At 36.4% G+C, this 18,424-nt stretch overlaps 1 protein-coding gene across 1 annotated transcript in view; it reads right to left on the bottom strand.

Moving 5' to 3' along the window:
* The window catches only part of rgs7b (regulator of G protein signaling 7b), a 97,093-nt gene extending 78,853 nt beyond the window's left edge, over positions 1-18,240 (bottom strand). The window contains exons 1-2 of the mRNA XM_088933881.1: positions 18,031-18,240; positions 16,992-17,109 (exon numbers count right to left, since the gene is read on the bottom strand). Of these exons, the coding sequence (XP_088790007.1) occupies positions 16,992-17,069 (78 nt within the window). The 5' untranslated portion in view covers positions 17,070-17,109; positions 18,031-18,240. The remainder of the gene's footprint in view (positions 1-16,991; positions 17,110-18,030) is intronic.
* Between the last annotated feature and the right edge of the window lie 184 nt (positions 18,241-18,424).

Below are 18,424 nucleotides of genomic sequence, written 5' to 3'. Positions count from 1 at the left end.
AGTGCTGCCCGTGCAAACAATTTGGATCAGGTGCCAGTGCTTCACAGTGCTGGTGACGTCTATTACTAATACACAGGATGGAAGCTGATAGTGTTCAAGCCTTCTCATAAAGACAGCTTAGGCTGAAATAATTTAGAGGAATAGGAATATTTTTTCCAAACTAATTTCGAAAATCACTTATTATTTTAAAACTAAACCTTAACAAGGAAAATAAGCTCAGATCCCTCAGTGTTTGGGTTAGGTATGTGGTATAACGGAAAACAGCGTTCACTCACCAGCGATTTAAATGAAGCAGCATAATCAGCTCCTGTTTGTTAGGAAGCACACACTACTGTACCACATCCCTACTCAAATGAAGTGGGGAAAGGTAACTGCCTATTAATTTGAAAGCACAGTGTGATTTAGATGATAAAAAAATCACAATACAAATTTGGATCTTTTGTAAATATTTTCTTAGCCTTTCAAAAATCTCTACAGAATCTCACTAAACAATCCATCACAGACAGCTTTTTGGCAGAGTCTTAAACACACCTTGGTATTAGGCATCAATACTAGTGCAACCTCCTGTGGTGAATTCAAAACAGATCTTACCTATTTTTACAGGCACATTCTAAGCCTTGGTTTTGTCTTCTGATGCTTGGAATTCCTTAAATTAATCTCGCTTTATGCTGTTGACAGATTAACCAATGCATACACTACTACACACATGCAATTATGTCACTCATAAACCTGCCTTCTTGAATTGCTTCCATTTAGGTTGGAGTGAAGCCTTTTAAATGTAAACGCTTTATTGACAGAGACTGGTGCTCTAGGACAGCTCTCTGAGTCATAGATCTTGTGCCTTTTTTCTTATCTATTGTGTGTTAGACTGTGCTCCAGGGGTGACAGATCTTGTTTTGTGGTGTGCATCAAGGATCTGGAACACAATCAAATTATCAGTAAGACTTGCTCAGTCAGCATTGTGACTATTGTGCCCAGCCTCTTCCAAATCGCAGTATTTCAAAGCACTATTTTTTTTTATTTTGGAGAAGAGCAGGAATCAAAGCATAAAAAGTCTCATTGAATGCTAACCTCGTTAAATAGATTTTGTTTTCCACTGTGACTGTGTCTCCTGGGTATTACAAAAATATTTTCAAAGCAACTAAGACTTCAAAACATGTTAGAAGTAAACCACCTTCTATATTCAACTGACAGCAGCCTGGCTGGATACTTAAGATAGTTTGACTGAGTGTGACACATTGGTGTCACAATCTGTGACATCTTGGTGGTTGCAATTATTGTAACTGAGAAACACATCGTGAGAGTGGTGAGTTGGGTGTTTTTTTTTTGTCAGTTGAAGGGAAAATGGGAATCTGTTGGAAAACCCCCACAGCAGGGTTAATTCAGCTCATTAGCCTATCCCAGTAGGTGACAAATGGGCACTGGTGACTAATGCAGTGTTGGTGGTTCAGTACACATTATTGTACAACAAGTGGATATTACTGCCCACCTACTTTTATAATCCAATATCAAAATATCCTGTGATATATCTCAGTACAAAACATGAAGAAATACAGTCAGCCCTATAACAAGGTTTCACTGACTTAAATGTGTTAAACTGAGCAATTCCTGCATTAAGTACAAAAACATGAGCAAGAATCAAAACTAGAAGAAAACACTTTTTGTACAGTAAAGCTGCCTTAAGCACAAAGAAGTAAGACTCAGGATCACTTTTGCCTTCTTTAATATACAAATCCATTTTTATGTTTTGACAGCAGTGTCGGTATGTGATGCCTCTTTGTGAAATATTGCTTAGGGAAAATCTTTTCTTTTTCTACATAGTAACATTATTATTAATAATTATGTTATTTCTCAGTAGCCTCATCAATTCTGAAATCATCCATAGAGAAAAGCGTTTTTTTTTCTGTCTTCATCTATGCATTGCAGAATCCAATTCATTGAGTACATTGAATATGAAATGTATCCTTTTGCTGTCCAGTTTTTAACAAATTCAATTTCACAATAAGGATGAGTATAGAGCTGTAGCTTAATAGCTTAAGAACACTTATTTTAAGGACTCAAAACTATCCAATTGCAAGCCCAAGCCTAAACAGCCAACAACATTGATCTAATTCTTTGTTGTTTCAAACAACAAAGAAGGTCTTCCTGTCAGTTGACCAGCACTCTACAGCAACACATTAGCCATCTATATTGTGAAGCTCTCAATGTGATAAGTAGTGGCTTGGGAATATGAATAATTTGTGTGCAATCCCCCTGGATAATATCAACAGCTCCATCTAACAGCCTACTTCTGATTCTGGAGGCGTTCTTCATACAGTAAATCACTTCATACTGTATGTACTGAATGGTAAGAAAGTACAGAAGTAAATGCATGTGATACACATCTGCATGGCAAAGCACCAGTAATTCAGCCATAAATAATCCATTATATATTCTATGTGTATCTAGCATCTAACCTGTGCAGAAACAATATGCAATTCAATTGAAATCTATTTAAGTTCATGGTTAATTAACGCCTGATATTTCCCCACACAAGACTTCCAGCTATGTACAGTATGTATAGGAATACCAATCATACATATACAGTAAATACAAAATATTGTGTTCCAATCTCCATCCAACATTGAAGACTACTATTTAAGTAAAAAAAAACATTTCAGTTAAAGTGCATTGTGCTAAGGGTAATCTAATATGCATTTTCTCTCTTAAACCTATCATGAAATTTTATTAATTTGGGGAAACACCTTTCCCATGAACCAAACACATGAAATGTAATTGCTTCTCTTCCATAAACATTTCACTGTTATAATTAACAATAGATTTCATAAAGCTGTTTTCATTTTATTCAAATGTATGCAGCAGCACCCAAGTTAAATTAATGCAAAACTGAAGTAGATCAATAAAGCTTTCAAATAATACAAAAGTCCCAAAGGCTATTTTACATTACAATGTTTTATTGAGCTCTTCTGATTACCTTCAGTTTGATCTGCAGTATAATTCAATGAGACTTTGCATTATAGCCTTGTGTGCATGTGATGGATATCTTAACTGGCTGCCTTTCATATTGATCCACCACTGCCTGAGTACTCAGAAACACAATACTTTGCTGTAAGTGATTCATAAGACATTTCCGAGGAAGGGAAAATGTAACCTGTTCAGTCAGAGAATATTTTCACTATTTCTGAATGTGCTGTGGACAGACATTACAATAAATAAAGGTAATTCTTCAGGTCAATTCGTAGCTTACTGTGAATCAGATCAGAGTTAACCTTAAGCCTGTCTATTTGAAAGTAAGCACTTGAAAGAGCTAAGAAACTGCTCTGCCTTTTTGCTATTCATCATCTGGTTCAAAATCATATAAGCCCAGATTTCATATTTAAAAAAAACTGCATTGCTATAATTCAAAGCCAGTCTTTGAAGTGCATGTTTAAAAACAAACACAAGCACAGATACCAAAGACATCCACGTTGTCTTTTTGTAAACTGATTCAATGCTGTATTTGTGATTAATGAACACTTTGTGTGACATAAACATTGTTGTTTTGTTTCGTTTTTTCTCTGTGGGATAGAGCAGCTCATTCAGGAAAACAGATTATATTCCAGTTCTCAAACACAGAGAACAAAACTACAAAATCAAAAAAATCGGTTGTCTATACATAAGTCTCAACCTCCTGGCACAGACTTTATTAAAAAATCAATAGTGTAGTTACAAGTGACCTGCCGGTCAAGAAAAAGAGCCACAGTAGTTGAGCGGATTGGAGTAGACAATGTGTCAGGCAGTATGGATGAATACATGTGCATACAGTATAAAAAGATAATCCTATTTAATTAATGGAGTTTATAACAAAAGTTCGGGACTATCAGACTCAGCCCTCAGTAATTAGCAATCGCTCCTGACAATCCACTCCTCTCCCAAACGCTATAAATACCTACGAGATCCCCATCTCTCTCGCATGTCTCTTACTGTACACCCCACCTCCACCCCATCTCCAGCTCTGCAGCTGCCCCTCGGTCACCCTGCATGGGGGGCCTGGCCTCCTTGTCCTCTGGCCGGGAGGTCAGCCCTCAGCCAAGCGGGTTAAGCCATAATTTTGCTCCATGACACTTTCATCTTGGGTGTTGTCATTCCTAGTAAATTACTGTATAATAATTAGACAAATCACTTAGTGAAAAAGGGGGCAAGGTGGTGCAGTGGTTAGCACTGCTATCAGGCAGTCCTGGGGCCCTGAGTTCACTTCCTGAGGTGCTATCTGCGTGGAGTTTGTAGCGTATATTTTCTCTGTATTCACATGGGTTTCCTCCCACAGTCCAAAAACATACTGTTAGGTTATTTGTCTTCGGGAAAAATTGGCCCTGGTGTGAATGTGTGCATGTCTGTGTCTGTATGTGCCCTGTGATGGACTGGCGTCTCATCCAGGGTCTACCCAGCATTACGCCCTTTGCTTGCCAGGATAGGCTCTGGGTCCGCAGTGACCCTGAATTGGAACAAGCAGTTACAAAATACAGTAGGTGGATGGATAGATTTAGAGCAAAAAAATACAAACTTCAAGACAAAACCTGCTAATGTCTGTAACTAAGGGGTAGTATATTAAGTTTGTGTATAACCTCTTTGAGGACTTCAAAACAAAAACAAAAAAAGACTTTACTTGCTCTACTCATTGAAACTCTGTCACAGCTGCATTTTGGTAATCAGTAAACTTTTCCAGTCAGTTGTAGCACAACCACAGAGAAAATCCCTGCTCTCTTTTGTAAGTAATTAAAAAACATACATTTATTACATTGATTCAAACAAGAAGATTAGCGTAAACATATGAGGTAGCTAAAAAAATCTGATTTTACTGATTCACTGAGTCTGATCTTAGAGACTTTGTCATGCATAGACTACTTCACTGTGCACTGTTGCCATGGGAATTCAATCCCCTAATGCACTTCTCTTCACAAAACAGTTCATTCCATCACTTCGACACAGTCATACTGTATGCTCATCGAAGCCACTGCAATCATACAATTACTCCAATATCCACAAAGAACACAAATAAACAAAGACACGTTTAAAAAACAGAAAAGAGGCACACATTCAACCCACCCATTTAACAGCACATTATTTTTGATGTTATTTAATAACAAAATGCCTTTGATGTTGTAGTGAAATGTGTATGCTAATCTCTCATATCCCATGTTTGCTTGTGTTACCTGTTGTATAGAAACATTTATTAATATTTGTATTACACAGAAATTTGGTTTAATTTCCCAATAGTAATGTGGATTTATATGTTTTTTTACTAAATAAGATAAATACCACAGTGCTGTGCTAATAAATGTTAAACATACGGTATTTATCCCCTTCTAAATTAAGTTCTAAACTTCCTTTAAATGCTTCAAGTTTAATGTACTATAAATGAACTACTGTGAATTTGTTGCTTAATTAAGTTTCTGTAAGGATCCTTTATCCATTTTTATCATAATCTTGCAGCAGTAATAGCAGTAACATAAGCTGCTTATCATGTTAGTTGATTTATTTAAACAATTTACTGAGAGAAACATACTCATACAGTATATACTTGTGGATAAATGCTTTGTGATACACACGAAAGTGGGGTCAAGACGATCATTTTCCCACAAATAACAATAGTGCACATCTGGAAGCAGTCAGATCACTAGAATCTACTGGTGTATTCCTGCCTTATCAAATCTAATAGACACTAGTCCAGTGGTGTTCTGCCTTCTAGTATGTAATGTCTTTGTCAATGGAAAGCATTCCCTGCAGTGCAATTTGCATGTGTAGTAATTTTTTTTGTTCTGTGGTGCTTTGAAAAGCACCACTTTGAAAAGATTGTTCTTTTCCTAACAGATCTGTTTAAACAGGCCATCAGACTAACTTCATAAGCAACCTGCATAAAGCATTATGTTCTACTGTATTATGACTCACAGTAAAACAGCGTGACATTGTCTTCACAATAAAAAAAAATTATAAAAGTAATGGTTGACTATTTAAATGATTAACTGAGTGACTAATTTTTTGTGTCAGCCTTTCTGTTATTAAATAGTATCTGACTGCAAATGCCAAGCTGCTTCATGGGCAGTCTTTCCCTCTCAAAGGATGTGAGTTCTGGCAGCAGTGTGACCAGTCATCAGCCAGCTCACTTACAGATCGTTGAAGATTTTCCCCTGACTGTGCACTCTACAGTCAAGTACAGAGAGTCTGTGCTCTCTGATTGAAGTGCACAACAGCTTCAGTGGCAGTGGACATTAGTTGTCTTTTTAAAAAATAAAATACCACACTTGATGAACTGTACCTGAATTTTATCCTTAAATTCTGGTTTCACCAACATCAGTGATCAATTACACAGCACCGGTGAAAAAAAAAAATGGTGTACAGTATAAATGCCAGGCACCCTTGATTCTATTTCGGCAATAAAATGGGATGTGAGCATTTTAATGGAGGAGAAACTTAATGGATGACTCTCAAGAATATAGACTTTACCCTTCAATAGCACTTCATTCATTCGACATCCCAGACCCACTCTGCTGGCACACATCTGTAATCTATTAAAGAATGACAAAGGCCTTCTCTATATACTGCATACAATAAAAGGGGAACAGAAAATAGTTTGAGACAGATGTTAGATGCACAATGCACTATTTAATATACAGTAAAACAACCAGTGTGCTTGAAATGAAATATTGTGCTTGCTTGTGTTGTTCAAGTGAGTCAGGAGGTATACAGAATGTAATTCAAGAGCTTTAAGGCAATAAGAACACTCCACTATGACACTATATTTTTAGGGAAACCATTTTTTCCCTTCAAATTTACCCATCTTCTAATTATCCTATTTTCATTAACTTGCCTCTTCAGTATCATAATAATGTGGCTTTCATTTTGTAAAATGTGAAGGATTTACAATGTTAAATGATAAAATGAAGCCTATATGCCACAGAAAGCATGTATGGAGTATGATTCAAATATTAAAATTATAAAACTAAAGATGTAAAAAAGCTTCCAAGTCTGCATAAAAAGAAAATGTTCAAATATTACCTATTAATGCCTTAATTTTGACTCAAGAAAAGAACTTTTAATGACATATGGTTTGAGACATTGCAGTGAAAAAGGTGTTTAATTGAACTCTAGTTACAGATACTGAAATGCATACATGAACTGAACTAATTTAATAGTTCCAAAGTGAGGACTTCAAAGGCATGATTAAGGGAACAGAATAAAAGTTTGGCATGATACCAGAGAGATAGGATACAGAGCGAAAAATAGGGCAATTGTGACTGGCAAGCCAGGAAGCCTGAGCAGGAAACAGAAACCAATCATCTTTGTAACGTCCTGGGAGCTTTCACATTCGAGCCTTGTTAATATTGTCAGTTATGAATCCATTACCTTGATATTCTGACAATTACAAATCAACTTTAATTAAAATGTCCCTGGTGGTTAAAGCTACTGTATATAGCGGAAACGCGTTTCATCCTGTGCCACTTTATAAGAGCTCTCTTCCATTATTCATACAGGAGAGCAGACAGGTAAGTCAGTGTGTACTGTGAGATGAAGACAGACTCTGCCATTTAAAGAATGCTTGAACACATTAAAGAGAGCAAAAACAATCAAAAAGAGACACTACACCAAAACGTCATTGAAAGGTATTCATGTTTAATCAATACACATTTTCCTTGCCTGTCAAACAGAACTTGTTTTTTCCCTATATAATATTCACTTTTTCATTACTATGCACACACACTCAAATACTGCATTACAGATGTGAACAATTGAATGTTTAACCCATTTCAAAATTAAAAAATAGATTAAAAAATTACAATATAATCAGAATAAAAACCACCCCATCACTCATTTAATTCAGTTGTTGAATTTATTATCAACATAATTCTAACTGTTCATTAATTATTTCACTTACCACTCAATACTCTATCTAGTCCAATTTCTTGATATATCAAGAGGTAACTTTGATGTTTGGATCAAATACTGTACATGGACAAAAATTAAACAGATATTTTATTGTACTTACTGTATTATAGCAATTTCATGGTCAAAAACACACTTTGTTTGACTCTGAAGTAAAAATAATAGGTTTGACTTTGCTGTCCCAATACTTTTGGTAGGCACAGTAAATAAAAATATTATTCACAAACATACTGGAATGCACTTTTGAATGTTCTGCGAATGAAAAAGGTATTTTGCTTCAAGAAGTTTCCTACTGTCTCATCACTTACATGTATGATGTCATGCATATAAAAGCATGACAAAAAGAGTAAAACTAAAAGGCAAAAAACTCAAAAGACATAAGGGACTCTTTGCTGTTCTGCCCCCCTAATAGATCTGCAGCAGACCACCAACTGTATATTTATACAAGCTATAAGTTAATGAGCACCAATTGGGATCACAGCCTTAGTCTTTCATTGTGCTGATACACACAGTACATTTCTCATGCTTTATTGAATGCTATGTACTGTATGTGTTACACATTTCCTGCAGAGGTACAGTATTTGGTGATGTGACCTGTATGCATGTTAGTGGTCTTTAGCATTATTCACTGCAATACTGTGACTTGAACATGGATCTATGAGGTAATTGTGCCATGTGTTAGGACAGCAGTGTTGCAGTGGGTGAGTAATGTAGGTATACTTAACATGTGAAAAGGGCAATTGTCCCATGTAAATAACATTACTGCTATTTAGTGGCTAAGGCCCTAATAGAAATCCTATACTGTATATTTCAAAAGCTGCTTTCAGGGTGTGTTTTATAAAAGGCTTCAGAGATAAACTTATCAGAACATCTTTAATCATTTTTGAATCGACTGAAATTTATCTTCAGGAAGATAAAGGCTGTCTTTCTATAAGAACCTATATCTTTTTAATAAAATAATTATTACTCTGCTCAATATGAAAGTCAAATATATAAGTCAAATTATATTTGTTACTGAACTCATTGTATTTGGATGTCACAAAATGAATTAATCCAATAAAAAATTGTAACATCAGATGTTGTGATACATCAGCTTGCAAACCATTTGAACAGTACCTTAAAGAAAATATTTTCGGAAAATAAGTTATTAGTTAAACTTTAATGCAGTTTAATTCTTTAATGTAGAATATTTCCCTGTAAAATGTAAAATTTTAATCCAGAATTCTCATTTCCAGTTTATATGATACATATAGACTGGAACTGCTGTTAATTAAAGGTTTGCTACATGAAACATACCGTATGATACCGTCCTTAAATGGTCTTAGACCTAATGAACATTCATTTTTTGTATTTTGGGGATAGTATAAAGACACGGTACCAGTAGCTGTTCATGTATGATCTTTTCATATAGTATATGTACTATTGTATATTATTCCTGGTCTTTTCCATCTGAAAAGCAGGGATATACGCAACACCAAAAACAACAAAGACTTTATAAAGAATGTCTTCCATCTAATTTAAAATTAATGCAGTGTACTGTCTTAATGCGGTTTGCGTAACATATTGCACTACATTTGAATGCTGGGAGTGTGTGCTTTAGCTGGAGTGAAATATTCTGTCTGAGCGCTCCTCAGAGGATCATATGGTTGAAATGAAATATTTCAATATACTGTGTGAGTCATGCATTACAGAGGCTGGTGGCCCAAGTCCTAAATGCACTTTACTGGTTTTGGCATAGGAGCTCAGAAGACACATTGCAATACACTGGCTATGGCGTTCCTTCAGGCAGGGAGATTAACATGAAGAAGATGATTCATTGCTGTGCACCACAGGAAACTCTTCTCAGTAAGCATCCTGATTGGCTGATGGAACTAAGTACACTTACCGCCACACTCCATTGACACACGCAAAGTGACATCAGATGTACAGTACTTCACTCTCACATGAGGGTGGCAGTGAAGAAAAGGAATATTAACTACACAGAAATGAAGAAAGGAAGTCTAACAAAAATAGTGCATTTGACCTGACCTTCACCAAAATGCTTTTGGCCCAGATTATAATATGACTGCTCATAAAGTGGTTATAGGACATATTAATAATGAAGTACATTCTAGAATACAAAATATTCCAAATTAATGTATGCAAAGTTTAGTTAAGTGTTATTTCAATGAATTCAACTGCAAATGTTATGTGCTTCTTATACTTCCAATTTAATTTGGTTTATCAGCTGTAAATTTAGGATGTACAGTAATTATATTTATAAGAGAAGTATATTTGGTATCTAAACTAATCAAATAGACCTATTTTAGGGAAGGGTAGGATAGAAGTTTGGGTTGTTCCATTTTTTGTGCTATGAATTTGTATACATAAAGAATCTGTAAATTATTTTAAATGCATTTACCAGAACATACAGCACAGTAACTCCTTCAGATCATTCCTCCAAATTAACTCCTGTACTCACGGACGTACAACAGTTACCTAATAATTAGTCATAAGTAGTTAACATTAATATGCAAGATTACAGGGTTTTTCAGGAAATATAATTGTTTTTAAAAACTGTAATTTTGTTTTTTTAATTTTCTCATTTGTAATTAATGTATTTCCCAAACTAATTTGGTACCAGCATCTGTTGCTTACACAGGGAAAATGAGAAAGGAAAGACATGCTCCTCTGATTCAGCGTTAGCTCTATCACTAACCTCACTGCAAGCCTGAGAGTCACTGACTCTCACATAACTCACATAGTCGCATAACTCTGCCAGTGATGACAAGGGTAGTGCCCAACTGACTGAACATTTGCTAAGGTGGTACTTATTCATAATAAGGGCAGAATCTCCACACCAAGACATTATAGATCAATAAGTCTTACTTTCACTACATGTAAGGATATGGATGTTTTCACTGCAGTTCGGCAAGACTGACTTTCATCCACTTTCATCCCAGCTGTTGTCCTGATATAATTTCTCAGAGCTGTACTGTATATGACACACAAATTCCTCTTCTTTCCATGTTTTGCGTTTTGAATTTACCCCTCCACCACATCTTCAGCTTTGCAGTTACCACTCGGTTAATTCCTCACTTTGAATGGGGGTCCCCGGTTTCCTCATCCTAATGCCAGGAGGTCTCGGCCAAGTACTGTAGGTTAAGCCAAATATGCTCATACCTAAATATTCAATAAACACACCTCATACTAAACTAATTCATTATTACTCATGAATTAGAGCTCAACTAGAGGATAAACCAGTATGATTCTAGGGCGCACTATCATGGATTAAGGAAAGATTAGGCTTTAGTTTAAATGTAACTATCTTATTTGGGTTCTTGGACCCAATTCAAGTATCTCGGACGAATACACTTGCTGTTGCTTCCTTGGTTATTTATAATAATGTAAAACCCACAAACTGATTTACCTGGTTGTAAACACTGTACAAGGATAATTACATGTTTCTTCAACTTGGTAAACAAATATAACTGAGTTGCAAAAGGTTTTAATACAAATATTTCCATCGGTTTTCATTTTAATAATAACTTACAGTAGCATCACAAACTACCACTCCAAAAAACACGTGTATGAAGCCAAAGCTGGATTCCTGCTTGTCATTACTTATTCAAAGAATGTCTTGTTCTCCCTGACTACAGCACATTTACGGTTTCAGATTGACTTGTTCTAGGAAACACAGAGTACATATCCAGACTGGTTCACAACGGATCTGAGTGTGAAAACAAAACTCACATTTCAAATGATAAAGAACAATTTGAATAAGAAATGAGTTATTTAAGAGCATGTTGTCAACTGTTGTCATTAGTTTTGTTAAAAACTATTTTTTTTTAATAATTGAGGGGAAGAAATTAACAAATGAGGTGTAAGCAGGTGTGTTTTAAAAGGCACAACAGGAAAGTAAAATGAATATAAAATAAATATGCAGGCATTAGCAGTCTGTAATCTTTCCTCACCCTTACACAAATATGAAAAGCAAAAAAACATTTTTCATTTTCCTGGTTGGCAGTATTTTTATAGAAGCTACTGCAACTGCTATAACTCTTGCTCCTTGGCAGCACATTCACAATTCCTAAATTGTTAAACTATTGAGTTTAAGAAAACTATTCATTTTCAGACAACAGAAACACAAATTATATTTTTCACTTTCTAATTACAGTTTAATAAACTGCATTCAATTTCCTTCCATGATGGTGACATTGACAGGCAAAGGTGATCTGAATTTTTTCTAAAACGAATGGTAACATCAGTATCTGAGAAAATAAAGTGCATTTTTTAAAACACTTACAGAATCCTGCTGTTTCTGTGCCGCTGTCTTGAGTGCCTAAAACATGGTATTGAATTTCATGTGACACCATGGCAAGTTGTTCTGCCACAGGGCCTAGGTCAACAGCTAAGGTGTCTAATGCTGGAGCCACATACTAGTGTCGAGTGATTTATTTTGTATACAGTACCTGTACATACACTGTATATGAAAATATGTACAGTTTACACAGCTGTCTAATTGGTCCCTGCATCCACAGGATTCATGGCTACTTAGCCTAACATGTTTCTAGTTGAGAGCTGTCTGTTGGATAGGAGAACAGACTGGATAGGAAACAGAGAGTACAGATAAGAAGTGAATGCTCCAACCTGAATGACACAATTAGTGGAGCAAAACAGGTGCCTGTACAATGGCGACTGTTCTTCTACATTTATATCAATTATTCGAATTCTAGTAAGTCAGAGATTAAAGATTATATTGAAATAGAAGGATTATACAGTAAAACAATAAAATTCAAAATATTTAGACATCATTCAGGACTAGATGAACACCTGGCAGATGGCATCTGTCATTAACCTATAAATATTACAAAGGTACTGAACTTCAAGCAGCTACTGTGCTTATGAAAAAGACTCAGGTGTTTACTATAGTGTATGTTAGCAAATCCTTTACTTCTTCTAGACAATAGGGGAAGCAATAAAAAGGCAAACAGAATATTATGATATCAACAGACTGCTTTTATCAGGAGAAGAAGAAAGATGTTTCCAGTCTTTGTTCTTTCTTCTATAAAAATGAAAACAATACTGCTTTATCACAATCCTGCCACCAGATTTAGTCTAAAAAAACAACACTAAGTATAAAGGACGCGCTTGCATTACAATTAAGAAAACAGTAACTTAAATGGATGTTCTATTAATGTTAAATTAATATTTTTTACATCACTTCACAGCATGTCAATGCTGAATAGCACCCAATTATTTCCTTTTAATTTTTGGTCTGTTTTTTCTTTATAATATACATTTGTTTTAATGGTTTTAATAAAAACACAGTGTATATACACTATATAGACCTATATTTACAGTACCTGCCTTTACTAGTATTAGATAGATAGATAAGACTTTATTAATCCCGTAGGGAAATTGATGTGTTACAGCAGTCCAGCCCAAGACAAGCAAAAACAGACATCAGAATAGTTATAAAAACAAAAGACAACAAAATAAATATAAAATACCTAAATAATAAATACATAGGTGTGTGCAAAATGTGATGACCATAGTCACTGTAGAAACAATAAAATTATATGCAAAATATGCATAAATTTATACAGACTGATTGTCCAAAAAGTACAATGGAGCAAACATGCTGTCCATAGATGAGCAAATGAAGAGCTAACAGTCCGAGCCTAGAGCAGCATTATACACCCTGACAGCCGCGGGGAGGAAAGACTAATATATATTAGTATATATATACTGTACTGTATTGTGTCACGTCACATCAATCTCTAATTATTGGCTTTAATTACATTTCTGTGACATACCTACTCTCAACCTTTCTCATTAGCAAATTTCAGTGGCTTATGTCTGGTTTAAAGTGGACTGTTAAAAAAAACCCTTGAATATCACATTACTGGTGAATTCCACTTCTTCAGCAACAAGCCACAACATACAAAAAAAGAAGATCTGTAAATTTAATAACCATCCTAAATGAAATTACTAATGGAACAGAATAAACCAATTTACTATGAAGTTAACTATTTTTATATTCTTTGAAGTATCAAAAACAGCTCTGAACAGTAAAAGTTGAGCTAAAACACAAAAATCAATATTTAGATTTGTTAAAAAGACATTCAGTCAGATAATTCAGACCTTTACTCATAAACATCTTTGTTGCTACTGAAGATGTTTCAAGAAAGGAAGTCACCTTTTTTATTTAATAAGGTGATAGATATTGCAATCAGTGCAAACAAGTCTTTGACAGTCTTGCTCAAGGAAATTACCCATGTTCTTCAAAATGTGGTGGACTTGCAACTTGCCAGTTGTAAATTTTTTGTTACAAGGAAGTGGCTGTTAAGCTTGAAGGAAACAATTATTTATTATACTATATGAAAAAGAGCAAATGTGAATGCTGGAGGTGCTATAATTACTCAGGCCAAGGCATTATCAGCAAGAAAAAAGTGGAATAAATCCTTTCCTATGTAGAGGCCATGTAATTAAGACTTCTTAAAAAAGAAAGCAAAAGCCACTTGATCTGCTAAAGTTCTCTTTACACAGCATACAAACATACTACCTTATGTAATTTGTTCATTCTGTAAGTATGTTCTGTATACTTTTGGACTGCAGACAGTAACATATTAGGATATACGGTATTTGTCTGGAAATTGGATTACTGTAAATGTTGCAACCTAATCCAGATGTAGTCAAAATCAAATTGCATTGTAATCTTTAATAACAGACTGAAGCTGTAAGTAAAAAGATTTAAGCAACCCACAACACACAACTCTATATACTGTGCATCATTTAGTGTGAATATTGGCCTCATCACAGTTACAGATAACCACTAGTTACTACCTCAATGAATGTAATTTTTTAGGATTCTATACCATACAACGATATCTGAAGAGGGGATATATGCTGTATATACAGGTATATTACCTGTTGTTTTATTTTATATACACTAAAATGCTTTGAAAAAAATCCTTAGTATACTGTGCAAACCCCAGACTGCTTTCTTTCTGTAGTACAAGGAACATATAATAATTTACTGATTAATGTAGGATCAATTGCAATTTGTATACTTGTAATGAGGTTAGTGTTACAATGTTTTATTCTTTTTTTTGTATCTGAAAAGTACACAAGACGAGGCACCTAAATAGATGTTAGACATATCAATCATTTAAAATAACTTTTTTGTTTTTAGCTGTGGGATTATACAGTACGCATCTCCAATATTCCTGCTACTCTTCAAATGAAGAGCCAAAGAGAAATTCAATACAAAATCGTTGAAACAGCACAGGTCAGGGCACATGGCCGCACCAGCAGCTGTGCAAAAACCGGCTCACGCAGACAGCAGCCAACCTCAATTTCCGAAGCCTGACAGGAAATGGCGTCTTTCAAAAGTAATGTTTTCGAAACCCAAGCCTTGTCGTTTCAAAATGATATCTGGTAAAAAAAAAATCTAACTTTTTTTCTTTGTTTCCCAGCCACCTTAGCCCGGCCAGCACTCCTCTGGAAGGCCGAAGGAAACTGGAGAGCGCACCAAAACCCCCATGGATATGTGAAGAACAGGCAAATCCCACACAGGCCGCACCAGGCAGTGACTGTTCCCTGACCTCAAGGATGTGACGCAACAGAGCTAACCACCACCTCACCACCCTGCCCTAAATTCCACATGACTAAACCAATTCGAAAAGTGTAAAGGAGGTGCCCACAATTCAGTGTTCAATTAATGGGAGGAACTGAAAACTTAAAAATGTTAATTAAAATGAATGTAAAACTGCATTGCATGTATACCGATTTGTTATTGCTGTTGGGCACTTACAATAGTGTACTACACACCTTCATTGTTCAGAAAGAAGAATCCATGCATTTAACAGAACTGCATGGCACACTACACAAGCACAGAGATCTTGTTTCCTCTGCGGTTCCTTTAGGAACCTACAGCGCACATTCCTAAGTGCAGACATCGATATTAATTACAATCTACAGTACCTACCCTGAGCTCTCCCAAGGGCTGATACAGTTACTGTACATAACACGCACACAGCTACAGTAAATCTACTGGTGTTTTTTTTTCCAAGTAGCAAATGCAAACTATTCTTCCTCTTCGCACACTGTTCCTCCTTTTTCAGTTGGATATTACAAGAGCAATTCTACCTGGAACGAAATCTGGAATGCAGAGCAAACCCTTGAACTGTGGTGTTTGGGGGCAGGGTTGTAAGGGAAATAGAGAGCAAGGGGTTAACTCAAAGCTAAGACATTTTTCTTAATAAACCTATGAAGGCAGGAGGGGTCAAACAGCTTCAAGTAATATTGTTCCTTGGTCCCTTATTTTATAGAGCTAAGGGAGCTCCACAGATAATTTTCTTAGGCTGGGGATCCTGGTACATCCCTTTCCATCCTATAATAACAAGATGTAACTTTCAGCCAGTGCTGGAATTAGGACGATCATATAATTGAAATGATCATAGCCATGATTTGTAAATAAACATAAATGGAACAGAAAACCCTTAACAATAAAACAGCATTCCTCTATACACATCGCAAAACTGGTCAGATACAGCATGAAGTCAAATCAAACATTAATTTAATAAGCAAGGCAAACACATCTTTGTCTGATTTTGGTATCAGCGTTTACAATTACTTCGCTGGTAGAAAGTTATCCTGAAATCTAAAGGCATAACCTACTACTTTTATGCAATCATATTATAATAATCAATCTATGTATGATGCATATTCCATATTGTTTTATTATGAAATAAAACGACTTCTTCTCCTCTATTGCGTTTCGCCCAAAACAATGTAATCGTTTGAAAATTAACATTTACATCCAAATAAAAGGTAGGAGTGGTCTGCAATTCTTACGCATTGCATTACATTCTTAATACAACATTTTGCTGACTGAAAGTTCAAGACGCTGGTAAGCACACTACATTTATATCTCGGCAGTTTTAAAAAAAACATTTATTTTTTATTATGAAACAGCAGAGACAATTAGGCCAGAGCACACATTTTCTCTCCCTTGTCTATGAGTAATCACATCACTCAATCAGGAACACCGCACATCGGGCATCGCTGATCACTGCGCGCCTTACCTTTCTGTAGACGAGCATGTTAGGAGATTCATCCGCTACGCCGTGGTTGCTTTGCCCGTGGTTATTTGCCTGCGCCATGACCCAGTCCGATCAGCAGCCAGTATTTTGACGATTGCAGCTGGAACCACGTACAAATGTAGAAAAGACCGTTTGTTACCCGCTGGCAGCGCCTGTGCAATTCATGTGAGAGCAGCAGTTCAATGGGGGTAAACTCCGCCACTTCTGATATTGTTAGAAGTAAAGGGTAAGATCCACCCGCTTGAGACTGGCGTTTACCGCCTCGCTAGGAGATCATAAGGCACCTACTGTAGATACCAGTGCGGACGGCAAGTATCCAAATTCAACAGCAGCAACACTCTACTATACGAGACCGGGCTTCACGACCGCTACAGAATAGATTTCCACAAATTAAACTTGCTTTACCAGTTTTATCAGCGAAATGCCTCTTTTACACTAACACAACAAAAACTGGAAAATGACACATCTCACACACTTAAGATATTTAATTGCGTTTGCAAATATCCTAACATCTCGACATACTGTAGCATCTAAGGCTTATTTCAAATGCATGCACCACAAGTGAATGCGTGATCAGACGTGTGACTTTATCCTGGAAGGTGACATTTTAGAAGATCAGCAGAGCAGCCACGATTTAAAAAAAAAATACTTTCGGCCATTTCAAAGCATTCTTTAACATCGGTGTACAGTAACATTTTCAAAGCATAAATAGTGGATGCAGCGGAAGACCGGTCATTTCCCAATTTGCTTGCAAATACGCGAGCGTCGGGCGAGTGGCTTCCAGATGTCTTCTATTAAGACATGCAACCGTATACCGTGAACGGACCACCTTCTCTCTAAACAGTACACTGCAATAATGTTTCTACAACAAATGGCAGTGTGCTATGGACACAGCGATGCACGAATGCAATTTCAGGACCAGAGACAGCTACTGAGAGCTCCGCAGCGCCCTACCAATCCATCGCATTCTCCACAGAATGAAGGCAAAGTCAATACCGACGGCGGCACGGTTCTGATTTACCTCGGGCAAGCACAAGACCGCAAATAAAAATCCCCTTTTCCTTCGACAACTCGCTGTGCAGTTTGTCAGCTGGCAGGCGTAGGAATGTGATAATAATTCATTGGAAACGATGAGAATCGTGCGCCAGATGCAGACCCACTCTCTCTTTCTCCCTTCCCCTCAGAACGATGCTGAAGAGCGGTGGTGCGCGGCACCCACAGCTTAGTGCGTGAACGCGCCTCGACCTATGACCAATCACGTGCGGGGAATCAAACGTCAAATGTCCCTAGCGCCTAGGCAACTGAGTGACCGCACGGTCAGTTGGGTTTATTCGGGAAAGAGATGTAGCATATTAGCCGCGTTATTTTTTTTTTTTACTCATCTTCAACGCTGTCGTTTAAATGTGGATACATCT

This window comes from Atractosteus spatula, chromosome 15 (genome assembly GCF_055471065.1).
Source record: "Atractosteus spatula isolate fAtrSpa1 chromosome 15, fAtrSpa1.hap1, whole genome shotgun sequence".
Taxonomy (NCBI): domain Eukaryota; kingdom Metazoa; phylum Chordata; class Actinopteri; order Semionotiformes; family Lepisosteidae; genus Atractosteus; species Atractosteus spatula.
This window is presented reverse-complemented; position numbering and strand designations above follow the sequence as displayed.